Source organism: Xenopus laevis, chromosome 1L (assembly GCF_017654675.1).
Source record: "Xenopus laevis strain J_2021 chromosome 1L, Xenopus_laevis_v10.1, whole genome shotgun sequence".
Taxonomy (NCBI): domain Eukaryota; kingdom Metazoa; phylum Chordata; class Amphibia; order Anura; family Pipidae; genus Xenopus; species Xenopus laevis.
The window spans coordinates 147,099,872-147,117,562 of record NC_054371.1 but is presented as its reverse complement, the minus strand read 5'-3'; the positions used below and the strand labels follow the sequence as shown (position 1 = coordinate 147,117,562).

General features: G+C 34.2%; 1 protein-coding gene across 1 annotated transcript in view; it reads right to left on the bottom strand.

Annotated features, from left to right (window-relative positions):
• Window positions 1–1,032: 1,032 nt before the first annotated feature.
• Window positions 1,033–17,691, bottom strand: part of ercc6l2.L (excision repair cross-complementation group 6 like 2 L homeolog) — a 67,530-nt gene continuing 50,871 nt past the window's right edge. Inside the window, exons 17-20 of the mRNA XM_018259169.2 lie at window positions 14,936–15,821; window positions 12,848–13,002; window positions 3,436–3,602; window positions 1,033–2,050 (exon numbers count right to left, since the gene is read on the bottom strand). Of these exons, the coding sequence (XP_018114658.1) occupies window positions 1,195–2,050; window positions 3,436–3,602; window positions 12,848–13,002; window positions 14,936–15,821 (2,064 nt within the window). The 3' untranslated portion in view covers window positions 1,033–1,194. The remainder of the gene's footprint in view (window positions 2,051–3,435; window positions 3,603–12,847; window positions 13,003–14,935; window positions 15,822–17,691) is intronic.

Below are 17,691 nucleotides of genomic sequence, written 5' to 3'. Positions count from 1 at the left end.
TGCAACAGCATTTTCTGTAAAAAAAATAAATAAAAATAAAATAATATATATATATATATATATATATATATATATATATATATATATATATATATATATATATATATATATACCGTATATATGTATGTATAACCTTATTATGAACAGGTAAAATTATTTACATTAAAAGGTTAAAAGAAATGAGAAACATTTGGACTGGCCAGCTTCTACAAACCATGCTTGTTGGATGCTGTAAAATGGCACATTCAAGACCTGTGACCTGATTTTTTAATAGCTTTATGTATTTGGTAGGAAAATGAGACCCCTTTCTATTATATGGTTTAAAACCCAGGAAAATGTAAAATCAGGGAAATGTTTTATGCATTATATATTGGTGGGATCTAAAAACAAAAAAATCAGGGGAAACTTAAAATCAGGCCATAAAAAATTGAGGTTTCACTGAATGTGTATGGTTAAAAAAGCACTGAATCAAGGCTTGCATGAAACAAGGCTGTGTAACACTGATTACAATAATATGATATACATGCTGCATAAACAATGTATCAAAAGATATACATATGTGCGTGTGCATATATATCTATATTTATAGAATCTACAAATTGACTATTTGTTTTTCAGATTGTGGCTAAAAGCTCCGATAAGTTGATCATGTAGCAGCTTTAGCATTAGGGCTATGACACAAAGGGAAAATTGCCCACTCTTTCCATTTGTCAGAAAACAAAAGTCTGGCAGCTTGTACTGCTCCTAATAGAATTAAAAATCTCTGTATTGCACACATATGGAGTGGTGACAAGGTGGATCTCAAAGCAGAACTCTTAAGATGGCAAGGTTCAAATAGTGTTTTTTCTGCCTCACCGCTATCAGGCTCAAAGAGTTGCTCTGGGCATTGAATGGGTCACAAAGAGGTTCAAATGCTTCTCTGCATGTATAGAAAAATGTGTGGGAAGCCGTAAGGCATTCATAAACATGCCATATAACAGGCAGGAGCAGGATTGCCTCGAACTTCTGAGCCAGCTCTACAATCTGTTTATGGGAGCAGTGCAAGGGCATAAAGTGCCATGGGTATAGGCAATTCTCTTTAATTTGCAAGACTACTTCTTCAAAAATAAGACCTATAACATTAGCGAATGTCAACTGTAAATGATCACCAAACAGTATTTAAAAAGCATCATTACCCTCTGCTGTACACACATGCTATGCATCTGACGATGTACTTGAATTATGCATTGAATCGGGTTTTCGCCATAAAAACTTTTCATTGTTTACCCACAGGGAATCATTCCAATGATCTTTCTTGGCTGCCGAAGGTAAGGTTGGACTCTGACAGACCTTTTCTATCACACTGAGATCAGAGAGCTTATTAAGGCTTTCATCATTTTGTTCATTTAATAAATCCCAAAAATCTTTGGGACGGCGCTTTGCTTTTGTTGCTGCTGGATCATAGTTTGCTTTCACCGGTAACTCTGTCTGGCGATTAGTCTTGTTGATAAACAAATCATCAAGAATGGATGTGTCTCCAAGCAGCTCCGAGATGGAGCTTGTCTCACATGGTTTATTCTCATTGTTACTGCAAGTAGGATTTACAGCACTAGAAGAAAGCTTTCCATGTGAATTAGTGATTTTCAGGGTAGTGGCTGAGGAGTCACGTGTGTGGTTTATTTGAGGGTTTTCTGTATGGGATATCAAAAAGGGCACATTCAGGCTACTAGAATCCAAATGTTCATAGCCATGGCTGTCTGTTGCAATGCGTTCACTAGTTTTTCTATGTGATTTTATCCTTTTTTCAGCAGTTTCATCTGGAAATGTATTAATTCCCTTTAGTCTTCTTTTTGTAGCCAGTTTACCCGGTTCCTTTTTTCTGTGCTCTTTATCATCTTGTAAAGCTAATTGCTCTTGTATAGGATATAGATCTCCAGCTTCAGAATATTTGCTGATGTAATATTCACGGAGCATGTTCTGGCGGACATCAGATTTTACACTGGCAATGTGACGAGCAAATTGTTCTGCTGAATTCATGTTAAAGTAAGCTGCCATTTCCTGAAATTGTTTCCTGCAAAATCATAGAAATTTTAAAAGTAGCATCAACTTAACAAGCTGTATAAAGTACTATGGCTGTCAGCTAAATAGACCATTTTCTCCATTACAGCAAATGAATGTCTTTAAAGGAAAACTATACCCCAAGAATAAATACTTAAGCAACAGATCGTTTGGGGAGTTTTGTCCCAAAAAGCCAGACCAGATAAATTCGGAGTTTAGTAAATAACCCCCTAAAATATTACAAATATAATTTCAAGTTTAATATACCCATGTGACAGACAAGCATTTATTTATTGCTAAGAGAATATTACATTTTCTAAGAAAGGACTTCAGTAACTGACAGTATTACTTCTTTAACTAAAATATGAATAAAATAGTTTATTTTACATTCCATATAATCTTACAAATAAAGGCAACATTTCCCAAACAATTCTTAAGGTAATGGAACATGTAGTGAAGTTTGCATTCAGACCTATAGACCGTGACGATGCAAATATGTTTTGCAATAAATATGCTAAAATGTGCTTATCTATTACAAGTGGAAGATTTTTTTTTTTTAAAAAAAATCTTTTTATACAGCTTTAGAAACAAACAAAGACATATACAAATCTTTAGTCTTCGTATCCCTACATGCATTATTGAGAAAAGTTGTGTTTTGGACAGTAGCTTGATATATTGCTGCTTACTGTTATACCTAGGATGTATATGCTTTCATATTGTATATGGAGACAAATATATTTTCTCTTGGAGACATATATATTTGCTGATGAATAATGTCAACATTTGCGATTGCATCTAAGTAACTATTTAAAGGAAAACGATTCCCCCGGACAATGTAGGTCTCTACAGCTCACATATAAAACCCTGCATCCTGTAAATAAACCATTTTCATAATAATGTACCTTTTAGTAGCATGTGTCTTTGGCTAATCATAAATCCCCTGGGATCCTACGATTCTCAGTGCAAACAAACCTTGCATGTTAGGTCACGAGTCACTTAACGGATACAGTTCTGTCTTTTACTCCCACACTTCTTCCTGTTACAGCTAGAGCATTTCTGGTCAGGTGATCTCTGAGGCAGCACACAGACCATCAAAATACGGTAGCTCAAGGTAAGAGATGTAAAATTGCAACATTTACTGATATATATATTCCAGTTGGGTAAGATTATTTAATAGGCCGCTTGATAGGATATAAACTATCTGTTGCTTAAGTGTTCATTTGGGGGGTAAAGTTTTCCTTTAATGGTTTTGTTGCTATTTATGACTTTTGCAGGTGATGACTCCCCTCACAGAATAAGGTGCCCCAGCTATATCCTGATTTGTCATATCCTTTTAAATCATGTTACATTGTCTTCCTCAGAGAGGCCTGGCTTTTTAGAATCAGTATATCTAGTTACCTCTGCATTGCCTTGGGAGTCTCGCCCACCAGGAAAGTCATTTTGCTTACTCGATGTACTTTCTTTTGTTGGTGTGTTATAGGATACTGCAACACAGTGTAGCTTTTTGTTGCCAAGTCTTTCTCAGATTTCAGTGGTTTCTTCTCATCAGAGACATATTCAGATTTCTAAGGAAAAAAAACCAGATACATGGGCATATCGCTATACATACAATATATATATATATATCTCCCCCCACTGGGAGCCGGCACTCATGATAAAGTGTATAAATTTGCCTGGGTGCACGATCAAAAACCTCTCAAAACACTTGCAAAGAAGATCAGCACTTCACAGGCCTTAAAAAATAAACATAATTTATTTAGCTACAGACTGATGTTTCGGCTGATTCCTCAGCCTTTCTCAAAGTGCCAAATACAATTTAAACCATGTCTTTTAAACACTCGCTGGCGGGAAAACCACCAGCTGGAACGATATCACATGCTTAGAGTTATAGTTAAAACATCAATTAAATATTCGGCTATGATTACATCCGGTCAATTTGTATACAAAACATCAGAACATTCACATCAGATTTATTACACAGACAAGATTAAAAACACATTAATCGCTGGTTACCGATTATACATATGGTGACTTTGTAACTACACCGATAATGAGTACTATAATGAGTACTATTTTAGTACGGGTTCTGAATACACGAGAGGGCCCATAATAGTGGTTATGTATGTTGGTGGCATTTTAGCTTTACTCCTAATTCTAAAGGGTTACACTTTTTTGGGGTTATTTGTCAGTGGTGGAAAAGAGAGGTTGTGGGGTAAGAGAATCCATAGCAACAGCGGTCTCCCATATCCTGCTAAGTCAGTGATTATAACATACACCACAGCATAACAGTTGGATGTTTGGTAGGTCGTATACTTATATAACCTAGGGAAACCAGAACTTGAGGTCACCTGGGGTTAGTTTGCATTCATAGATATAGCCTAATGGGATTAATTATAGAACCAAGAGTTAATATACCAATATAAGTAAAGTTTTATAGTCCAACTAAAGTAGAGGAGCCCGTTGTGTTTGTCTCAAGTATTTTCACAGGAGCAATTTAACTAATCGTTTCCCTGAGTGCAAGTTTAATGTGAATAGAAAAAATGTAGAACAGTTCTGTGAAGCACCAGGATAGTTTTAACAACATTATTGCTTTTTGTTATTTGTTTTTAATCTTGTCTATGTAATAAATCTGATGTGTATGTACTGATATTTTGTATACAAATTGAACGGATGTAATCATAGCCAAATATTTAATTGATGTTTAACTATAACTCTAAGCATGTGATATCGTTACAGCTGGTGGTTTTCCCGCCAGCGAGTGTTTAAAAGACATGGTTTAAATTGTATGGGGCACTTTGAGAAGGGCTGAGGAGTAAATCTTTATGTATAAAATATAACTTTTTAAAAGTGAATAAATTATTATGACAGAGAGAAAAAAGCTGCAATCTTTGCTAGGCATTGCATACAGGCTGCCTGGTAGATCTAAGAACAGCACTCAATAGTAAAATCCAGGTCCCACTGCGACACAATGAGTTACATTGAGTAGGAGAAACAACAACCTGTCAGAAAGCAGTTCCATCCTAAAGTGCCTGCCAGTCTTTCTGAAAGCACATGATCAGGCAAAATGACCTGAGATGCACCTACACACCAATATTACAACTAAAAAATACACTTGCTGGTTCAGGAATGACATTTTATATTGTAGAGTTAATTATTTGCAGTGTAAACAGTGTAATTTAGAAATAAAAAATAAATGACAGAATCCCTTTAAAGTCCAAGAAAGACAGCAGGCTGCAAATATGTGATCTGTGCATAAGTACACAGGACGTCATTGTGATTAACGGAACAAAACTGCTGCAGATTTTTTTTATAGCTTTATGAACCCAGCGTAAAAACATTATGCCATGATGATCTGTCACTATGCCAATAAACGCGTGCCAATTTTTTTGTTTGGGGGTGGTACACAGCAGTGCACACAGCACCAATACTTTTGTTTACACATCTGTTCAAACACAAAAGATGAAAACATATTTTCGGATAACATTCCAAATCCCATAAACTTAAAATGACATCCAGTTACTTGTCTCTGCAAGGCAAAAGAAATGACTGTATAAACCAACACAGATGCCATTAGAAAAATGGAAAGAATAAAACAAAGTTTAATTTAATTTGTAAAAACATGTTAAGGAACTCCTGTTCTTTTTAAAGAAAATGGTCAAGGATTTAGCTTAGAGGGACACAGTGTTACAGTAAACACACTTTGTGTAGATTCAGTTCTAGTGTATGCCGTAGGCAAAGATGAATTATCCTTGAATTGTCTTAAATCAGCATTCTGGGATTCATGCCAACCTGTTACAAGACCTACCACAAACTCCCATTGAAAACGAGTTCCTTAAACTGTCTAACTTGTTTAATGAGACAAGAGATGTTTCCAATATCTTTATTTTCCTATTACATTCTGTTTAACAATCTGCCATATGATTAAGAGATCTTAATATATTTTGGCGATATTCTTGTTCCTAGCCATAAAAACAAAGCAGAACTGTTGCTAATACAATTACCACATAGTAACATAAACATCGCCACCTTTGTGATGGCAGTGGATATAAATTCATTTACGGGTTTGGATTACTACACATAATTATTTGGATCTTCTTACTTGGCTTTGTTAATCATTGTAAAACAATACTGAATATATTAATCTTCTAAAGGACACAATCATAAAACAAAGTAAAGAGAAGCGCTGAGTAATTTGAATTGATCGCCCAGTAAAAAGCTGATACAGTTTATTAATGGCCTATGCAAAAATCACTGCTGATACAGATATAATAAAATAGTATTATTTATCTATCAAATGTAAAACAAGAAAACATTTTTTAGAAAACCATTTCCTGGTTTACCACCAGGATGCAGAGTGGTAGCAGGGTGCTGTAGTTATACTATATGTAAAAGTAGAAAGCAAAAAAATCACCCACTGCAATAAAAATGCACAGTAATAAAAAATCCTAATTCAAAATAAGGGATTGTGCCCAGGAAGAAGTGGTGGCATCAAATGTTTAAAGGAGCGGTTCAACTTTAAGATAACTTATATTATGTTATAGGCCTTTATTTATTCTTTTTTTATAGCTTTTAAATTATTCGCCTCCTCTTCTGACACTTTCCAACTTTCAAATATGGGTTCACTGACCCCATCTAAAAAAGAAAATGATTGTATTTGTTACTCATTTTCGATTCATGCCCTATTCATATTACAAATTACAATCTCTTATTTAAATCAATGCATGGTTGCTAGGATAACTTGGAAATTAGCAACCAGACTGTTGTAATTGCAAACCTGAGAGCTGCGGAATAAAAAGCTAAATAACTTAAAAACCACAAATAATAATAAATTAAAACGGATTGCAAATTGTTTTAGAAAATCACTCTGTACATCATACTCCCAAGTTCATTTAATGGTGAACACTCCCTTTAAACATGTTATTCTATTTACAGACCTATATGGAAGTCTCCACTAATACTGGCATACTATATATCTTTTATACAGTGGACATGACCATCACACCGCTATTGATAGAGTCCTGGAGTGGGCCGGGTACCCATGGGTTACCCGCAAAAACCCGCGATACCCTGCGGGTTGCAGGTAGAAGTTTCGGGAGCGGAAATAGACCCAGGTCAGCGGTTCTTCGGGTTTGCGGGTCATGGGTCGGGTTGCGGGTCTTCTCAAAAGCTAGTTTTACTCCTTTTTTTCGGAGCACTTCCTGTTCTACTACTTTTTTTTCTGATCACGTCTACTTCTAAAGGTGTCACTTCCGGTTTACAATGACAGCACTTCCTGTTCCTTGATGGTCATCGTGTCGCAAATCGGGTTGTGGATAAGGTACTTACGGGTCGGGTAGCGGGTCCAATAGAGTAAGTATGCAGGTCGCGTTTAACAAATTGGTTCCGGGCAGGACTCTAGTCCATGGCCCTTCTGGCAAATGTGCATGCCAAATTCAAAAAATGGAGAGGCCTGCTAAAGCATTCATTTCATGCCACAACCGTTTGTACCACACTTGTACCACACTGTCCATCACATGTTTTGCCTATTCCTCTGGTAATGCACCAAACACATGTCTATGGGTACCTTTCAGCTGAGAGGTGTATTGTGTGAAAGTTGTACCAGGAGACAATTTTTCAGCATTCGGTTCAAAAGCTGTACTTTACAATAAAATTTCACTGAGTACCTATTGGGTGGTAATACAAAATTTGTTCATTCAAAATAATTTGAGTTTCATGTTTAATTTGAAACTGACTTTGATAATACAGATTTTCTATATCTGGGTGACAGGTCTCCTTTAAACCCACTAAACCACGTATCTATGGGAAATACAGACTCTAAAAAACAGGTAAATATGTCTTTCTGTTCAAACCTATGATATCTAAAATCTTCTTATGAATTGCTTTGTTTTTTTTAACCATCTTATCTGTCATCGTTTTCAGAATAATTAACATATTTATGTATATAATCACCCAACTAAGTAGCATGTAGAAACCATAAAATGTTTTAGCACACATACAAATCCCCTAAGGTCACAATGAAATTTGAGTTCTATGTCAATTTAAAAAAAAAAAAATGATATTGCTATAGCAGATTTTGAAAGATTTAGCCATTTTTCTTGTGTCTTTTTGCTAACATTTTTTAACGAAAACACTTGGGAGGTCAAACCTGCTGAGACCCATTTAAACCAATATGTGTTTGAACAACAATCTTCCTATCACTTCACTTACTAGAGAAATCTCATAAGTTGTTCAGAAGCTTGAGCAAAAAATGTTTTAGAAGTTTTCATACTTCAGAATATATAAGGTATAAATGCTTTTAGACCATTTCTAAAGTGAAATTTGGGGAGAAAAATCAGAAATTTTACATTTTGATCAGTCTGCTCTTAAGACAGCACAGTCTATACAACTGACCCATCTACTTGTCACATACAGTATGACAAGTAGCAATGGTGTCTAAAATCATGCGATTAAACTGTATGTATTGCAATGTGGAATCCAAAGGTAGTTGAAATCATTTACATGTATCAGATAGCAGCAGATTATGTGCTCTTATAAAAGGCATGTCCTTGGGTCTATAACACTAATCTCCAACTACAAGTAGTGTGTTAAATGCTGTGTCACAGTCCTTAGGTACAGCTCCACAACTAACTAATTGTTAAGAATTCTGATGGCATATTAACTCTTTTCTTAATATTTGATCCTGTTTTCTGTGCTGCACTTCTTTTTATAAAAAAAACTCACGATTGGCCAGTCTACATTCCCACTCTGACCTACAGTAATAAAACTTCAGTTATGACAGAAGAAAGCCATGGTTAAAAGTGATATAAACTGCACATAGGGATGATGGCATAACTTCATAACTGGGTAAAGAGTTTAGGGATTCACGACAGGGGGTCAATTATCACAGGTCGAGTTGCGTTTTTCCCAAAAAATTCTAATTTTTCTAGGCTGGTTTCAGTAAAAACTTGACATTTTTAGGATAAAAAAAAAAACGTAAATTTTTAAAATTTAAATTTAAAAGTTATTATGGCCCTCGAATGCACTTGAAACCTCAATTCGAGCTATTCAAGTTTTTTTCCCGTAGATAACTTGATTGCATTCATGCGGATTTTTTCATAAATGAGCAAACATTCAAATTGTGAGTTTATTCGAGGTAGAAAAAACCTCACAAACTCGACCTTTGATACCCCCTAAAATTAGATCTGCTGCTCATTTAAACCAGTGGAGGTGCACACAGTATCTTATGTGGATTATCTAATAGGAAAGCCCACTGGCATTGTTCGGGACACGTGCCTGTCCTACTTAAAGTTCTTTCTAAGGAATTTCATTACATGAATTTGGGTATAAGAACTGGACAGTGATGTCAAATTACAAGAGAATAAACCCAATCAATAAAAAAACAGGTGGTGTCAGAAAATGAAAACTGGACACATAAATATAACCCTACTACATGTGCTAGTTAAACTTTTTAATAAAGTATTTTTGATATGATGTGAAAAAAAAAAAAATATTAGAAAAGTGAAAGACAACACTGCACATTATACCAGCAATGTAAAAATAACAGTTCTAAGAGAACACGCTTCTTTTTAATATTTGACATATAGCTGGGACCATAATATTTATTTATATGCATTAGACTAATTTACTATACTGAGAATGACCTCAAATTCAGAATGGATTTCACATTCGCATAAACACACATTTACTCTTCACGTAAAAATGATTTAGGCAATAAAAAAAAAAAATAAAAAAAAAAAAAATGTTATATAAAAATCCACTTAATAACTTAAAATAAGTACTCCGTGTTTTGCAGCATTTACAATGCTGACAGAGAGCTTAGTGCTCTCATTTACACCACACTGCAATAACATAAAGAGGGGTTTACCATTAATCCAGGTTTTACTACAAAGCATCCTGTTATGCCTCTGTCAAACACCAGACATAGAGCCAAGTGTCTGTCATCCACTTTGAAGGATTATGTTCTTCTGTCATAGGCCGATGCTTGTACCGATTTATTAAGAATATAGATATGGTTTCCTAGTGCTGATACTGGTCTGTACTTTCATGGGCTCATGCTGCCGGGGTTGTATGTGACAGCTGGTAGGAAGCTAAGAGGAAAGCAGCCTCCCCCTTCTCAGTCAGCACGTTTCAGTTGCTATAGTGAGTAATCCTGGACTGAATAGCTGCCTTTGTAAATTTCTTTTCAGCAAAACTTTATGTAAACTTAACCTAAAATCATGCAACTGATTGAAAAAAGCTGCATGCAGTATAAGTGGAGGGTAGTGTGCGGAGGATGTGACCAGCAGATTTTCCAATAGCGAAAGGGTAACTTCGGATAATATCAGCTTTTCACAAAATCCTTGAACTTGCCACTAATTAATTTGGGAGAAATTTTCTCTGCCCTTCTTCTTGACCTCTTCTGTGTTAGAAAACACAAAAACTCTCAGAACTAGTAATAACATTCCTGAACTTTATATTTAACAAGAGGAGAGACATTTTCCTTCCTGAAAAAGTAACCGACAGTCTGAAGGTTTCAGTGTGACTCTACCAAACCTTGATATACAAGTATTGAACCAGTTATCCAGAATGCGTGGGTCTTCCGGATAAGGGGTCTTTCTGCAATATGGAACTTTATAACTGTAGTCTGCTAAAAACCATTTAGACATGAAATAAACCAAATAGGATTGTTTTTCAACCAATAAGGATTCATTATATCTCATTTAAAATTGAGTACAAGGCACTGTTTTATTATTACAGAGAAAAAAGGAAATCATTTAAAACGTTTTAAATTATTTGATTAAAGGCGAACACAAAAACATACCTTTTTTGAAAAGTAAACATAATTTCAAGCAACTTTGCAATTATAAAATATGCAGACTTTTCATGATTTGTAATGGTTTCTGACAGTTACCTAAGCCCAGCCCCCTGCTCTTCTGCTGATCTTTCTGACTACTTTGCTGAACTACTGTTACTTTGTATCAACAGCCATCTGTCCTCAATCTACAATTCCCTGCACACGTGATTTCAATAAGGAATGGAAGATCATAGTGCGATGCATTGTGGATTATGTAGTTCCTGCATGCTGTCTGTAAGATGTGGAGTAGTTGTTACAATGTGTAACATCAGTGTTTAGTCCCTCCTTCCCTGCCAGGATTTCAAATGATGCAGAAAGAGAAGAACTGTTAAACAGCTGGATTTCAGCATAGAAAATGGCATTTATTCATACTTTTTGAAGAAACAGGTAACTGTGATGGGTATATTAGGGGTTTATGTTATGTGGGCCTCTTTATCAAATTTCAGTTTGGAAGCAGGAGTTCCCCTTTAAAATAGAGTCTATGGGAGACAACCTTCCTGTAATTTGGAGCTTTCTGGATAATGCGTTTCCGGATATTGGATCCTATAACTATATGATATTAAATGCTTTGGTATTTTATTTTCCCCTAAAACTTTCTAAAAACACTCAGTTTAGTCACATTGTGTTTTTGCCAACACAGCTTGACGAGTGGAAGATTTTTGTTTGGTGTCACTCTAGGACCTCCGTGTGCTCCATCAACTCAGTACGAAAATGACGCACTGTGCATGTGCGGATGTGAAATAATTCTCATCCCTATTATATCACTTTCACCCGTCACAGAGCAACCTGTGGTTCCCCTCTAAGTTCTAACTCTCTAACAGGGATCACTCTATACAAGTCTATTGTGCATCTCTGGCATGTTGTGCTTGCATTGGGAATGGGAACTGTAATAGCTCTCCTCCCTTTATTTATAAAAGCAGCACTTGGTGTAACTCTAGACAGAGTGCTAAACTGTTTCAGTCAGCAGCAATCAATCAAATATATATATATACGTATATATATATATATATATATATATATATATATATATATATATATATATATATATATATATATTTTTTTTTTTTTTTTTTACATTTATTTAAAATATGTTAGTAATTAAAAGTAAGGGTCTGAAAGCTACCCTAGGGGAAAAAAACTGTTGCAATTTAGCATCTACTTTGATAACTCAGCCACAATATCAAAGTAATTTAATATTCTGAATGAAATTAACACTTTCGGGCTCATTTAAGAAACTATAGGAGCACTTTAAAGCATGCTCTGTGCCTTGCACCAGGTGTTAGAATATGTATAGAGCCGAGTACTCATAGCACAAATGAGCCCTATACTTAGGGGCAGATTTATCAAAGGTGGAGTTGTGTTTTCCTGAAATATTCAAGTTTATCGACGGTAGTTTCAGTAATTTCGGATTAAAAAAAAGAAAACCTAAAATTTTTGGGTTAAAAAAAATTTGAATCTTTTACATTAGAGTTTTTTCATAAATAAGCAAACATTCGAGTTGTGAGTTGATTGGAGGTAGAATAAAACTCAAACTCGACCTTTGATAAATAACCCACTTAATGTTTGCCATGATATTATGACTGAGTACTGTAATAAGTATGAAATATTAGGTGGCTTGTGTTATAAATGGCATTATTAAAAAAAAACAAAAAGAAAACTGATCTGGTCATGTATGTGGATGGAGTTAGGTGAAGCTCTTTTGTCTCCAATAAAATTTATTTAAAAGAATAAATTATCATATTTATTGGATATTAACAAAATCTTGTGCCATACTGTTTGTATGCTGCATGTGCACCAAAATGACATAAATTGATTTTAGGTTTAACCATTTTTGAATTGTTAATCACATAGTAAGCTAGCCATGCTGACATGTAAATATGCTCAATATCACATCTCAATCTAAAGCAAGAGACAATACAAACAGATGAAGCAAACATATTTCTGCAAGCCTTCTAATAAGGGAATAATATAGCTTACCTTCATTTTAAGGGGTGTAATATTAGCTGGAAGCTGGGAGAATTGTTTTAATTCAAAAACATCTCGTACAGCCCACCTACTCAGCTGATTTTCTGCTTTGCTTGAACCAACAACATGCTGATTTGAGTGGATATATGCTACACCTTCAACTCCATCTGAAAGTAGAGTAGATAACATTTAGAGCTTAAAAAAAAAACCTTTCAAATTTTATTCTCTAAACACTGACAAATAAAAACATTTTCACAGTAATTCTGAGCACATATTTTTCCATATGTACCCCCAACTGTAATAAAATTCACTAGGTTTACCCAGGAGCAGTAACCCATAACAACCAATAAGATGTCTCCTTTTAAACAGATGACTAGTGATGAGGGAAACTTTTTTGCCATGAAAACGACACCCATAGACTCTAATGGGTGAAAAAATGTTGCACATAGACTTCAGTGCATTTCAGTGAATTTTCGGCTAAGCAAAATGGGTGAGAGTCGCCCATCACTACACATGACAAGTAAATCCTACCTGCTGGTTGGTTGCTATGAATTAATGGTCCTGGGCAAATGTAGTCCCTTTTATTACTCAATTAATTTCTAGTTTCTAGGCTCACTTACAGTCATGGCCAAAAATACCTTTGCGCTAACTCTTAAATGAACTGATCTACAGCAAAAAGTTTTCACAATTCCTTGTTTCATTAATAAGATTACAGAACCTTGTTATCACCTTCAGAACGTATCCATTCAAAAAAAATAACGCTTACATGCTAGATTTTGTTTTTTATTTAGTAGTGCACACTTTGGAAAGAATAACTGAAATCGAGGACTTTCTAAAGCCATGCAAACTGCTTCACTTTTGAAGTCCTAAGGTGGACCGAAACGTCGGTTTGATACCAAGACAACAATAAAGAATATTACGTTTTAAGAAAAGGGAGTGCTGGTCCATTGCTAATTGATATATACATATAATCACCGTGCACCCCGCCATCAACAGCAGCCTTGGAGTGCGGATACTCATTGGAGAAAGTGTATATATATATATATATATATACACACACACAGCAAATTATAAAATAAATCCCTTTGAATAAAAAAACTGGAGTTCTGGTCCCTTCTAAAAAAAAAAAAAAAAAATTATATATATATATATACACATATACATATATATAATATATATATACATATATATATATATATATATATATATATATATATATATATAGTGAATGACCATATTAAAACATGAGGCCGAAGTTCCATGACCTGTTTTTATACATGTCATGGAACTCCGAGGTAACTTCTAATATCCTCATATTTTGCAACTGAGGGTACTTTATTTATTATAATACACAAGTTTCAGTGAGTCATGTGACAGAATTGACATCAGAACTCACCGTTTATAACTGATGACATCAGAACTCACCGTTTATAAGGATATCATTTACAAAATATTTATGGCTTTTGTGTATTATATAGTGAATAAAGTTACCAAGGAGTTTCATGACAATATAGAAACACGAACTCTGAGGTAACTTCTAATATCCTCATATTTTCCAACTGTGGGTACTTTATTATAATACACAAGTTTCAATGACTCATGTGACATCAGAACTCACATTACGTGAGAACTCACTGTTTATAACTGATGACATGAGAACTCACCGTTTATAAGGATATCATTTACAAGATATTCATTTATATATATATATATATATATATATATATATATATATATATATATATATATATATATATATATCCTTATCAACATTCACAGCTAATCACAATGGAGTTTATCAGAATTTTAGCAAAATGAAGTCACTGGGGCTAGCTAACATTTCACACTGCTATGTTACAACCTAGTGTGAGATTACCAAAGTAACAATGCAATATTTAAGTGAGCCTAATGCACTAACAGTAGTACACAAAAATGTTAAATTGTACTACTTGTATAATTATATTTTACTTACAATTATAGAATTGAGCAGAACATTTATGGAATTTAAAATGTTGTTATAAATCAAAACAAAATAATTATTCGAAATTAAGTAGATTTTGCTATTTAGCAACACAAAAATTATTTTAAAAAATGAGTTACCTAGAACATTATCCAAAGAATTACAATGATGTTTTACACCTTCTTGATGTGTTATGGCTTTGTTTGTTTGAAATACGGATTCATTTTTCCTTTTTTTTGATTTCAGATTCATTCTAAATTTTGCCGATTTGCGCCTGGCACCTTCATAAATAGGACTTGTTTTTTCATTTTGAAAATTGTCATCATCGGAGGATGTAAACACTTCTATTGTCTGAGAATCTTTAGCTGCACCATATTTGGTAAGAAAAGAATCTTTTAATGCATTTTTCTTTGGTATTTCAATGTCATCAGATTCATCGCTTATTTCATCACAGCTACTCTTTATATATTGACTATTCGTTTTAACAGACGTGTCTAAATCAAAGTCTGAATAATCCGATTCTGAAATGCATTTGAAAAGGGATGATTTTTTCATTGGATCCTTCTTGCATACTTGGGAGGACAAAACAACATCCTCAGCACTCTCATCAGAGCTGTACTCTGTTTCACAGACATTTCCTTTTCCCAAAAATGTAGATTTTCCACAACTGTGATGCTGTTCAGAAACTGGCACAACATTCTGGTCTGTAGTATACTTATTTTTCTGTACGGATCTGGAACTCAACTGACTTTTAATATTCACATTTAATATAGACATATTACTTTCTTCAGGAAGGGATATTTTCTTATCAGTTATTTCTTTTTCCAGCATTTTGGAAAATCCACATTGCTGTAATGTAATCTGCTTCCGATTATCGGTATTTGAAGGTGTTTTATTGGATCTCATTACTGATGTTCCATTAGCTTCTTCATCACTATCACTGCTAAAGTCAAAGGTAGATTCTTTGAAAACCCTTCGACAATGCTTAGCTCCCACTTTAGGGTCATCACTATCAAGATCTGAACCCTGTAATGAGAAACCAAAGGTTAGGTACTTATTAACTTATATAAACAGTGCATGAAATAGTTATATATGAAATATTGCAAGTATACGGTTATCATTGGGTATAATTAAATTACTAGATTTTAATTGAGAGAGGCTGCAGGCAGTCATATTAGTAATAGCTGGAAGATAAATTCTGAATGGTTTACAAAAAGCAATAAAGTATTTGCAGCTTAAACTTTTTAAGACTTTTTCTTTGGCATGCAGCACACATAGTTATAAAAATATTGTTCTTAAATCTAGTGTAACTAGTCTTTTTCATAAATGAAAATTAACCGAGTTCCCTAGTTTTCTTTATCACACAGTATAACTTTAAGTTATTTTTTACAATTTTTAGAAGAAAACATGTAACCACAGATGATAATGGACTGGTACCGCAAGTAAGTAAAATGTTTTATTTACCTTTAAAGATGTAATCTGTTTTACAGCACCCCCAAACAATACAGTTTTGGGAAGCAACCATTAGCACTATTTTATATGAGAAAAGTGTCATATATAACTTTTGACCCCTATATAAGTACTAAAACCATTGTATCATACCAGTTGAACTATATTTTCAACATGGCACTGCCTTTATATAAACCAACTAAAGACACTCGTGCTGCTGGACATCTACTTTCTAGAGGGGTGTATAAGAAGAATAAATGGTTTAAGTCGAGTATGATGAAGGCAGCCATCATGTACCAAAAAATAAAACCTCACAAAATTGGTTTTGGGCCTCTGGTACATTTTTGCTGCCACTGTGGATTTTACAGCACCACTAAAAGGGGTAAACTAATGAGCTAATGTTGATGGAATTGTTATTGCCAGCTGAATGTATTTGATGAAAGGGCATTTCATGATTTAATGAATGTCACAAGAGAAAAATTTACATTTGGGCTGGAAAAGTGTTACATAAGGACTGGTGACAGTTAACATAGCAAAAGTGAATACTATTTAAAGATGCCCTACAGATGCATGTATTGGCAGTCAAACATTATCATATTTATGGTGATCAAATTTATAGTTTCTCTTGCAATAACCTGAAGCATTTTCTTGCTAAGCATCTTCATGTCCATTATGAGCACTTATCAAGTCAAAAGATTTTTTTCTTCACAAGATTTTTTTAACAAAAACTAGCAACAATATTGCTTGGTGATTTTTTTCATCTAAGATCTGGCAAAACATTTTGAAATGAAAGGTAAAATTGCACAGTGGAAGGGCTTAATTGTTCCTTCATTTAGTAAATAGGCTGAAAATCATGTTGCGATAACACTTTTTTTTTAGCTTTGACGTAAAAATTTTGACCTGTTGGAAAAATATTTGTTGTAGGGTAAAAAAATATTAAGCAAGAGGTACAGAAATTGACAGATTAAAGTTTCCCATTTGTACAGTACACTCCATTAGATTTGCTTCAAGAAGTTCTTAAAAGGATAACAACAGTAACCAATAATAATATCTGAAAACCATAATTGTCTACAAAACATTGACACATGGAAGAGTTTTTTTCTTAATCTATTTTATTATGGTCAACCGCTAATATTCCAATAATCCCTGGCAAAGCAGATAATATTTTAATAGCTATCTATATCTACTCTATTGTCCCACTGAATAACTTCTCCTACATTGGAATTTACTTAAGATCAACGTTTCATACATGCACATTTTTAAAAACAATTTCTCTGGAAGTTTGCTGACCCCTGAACTGATCTACATGGGCCCCTGTATGGAATTCCCCACACATATATACATCTAAAAAATATACAGTGGATAAACAATGGTGGCTGTATACGATAAAAAAGTTTAATATTTTTGAAATTTCTACATATAAGCTAGATATTTATTAGTGGTGCTT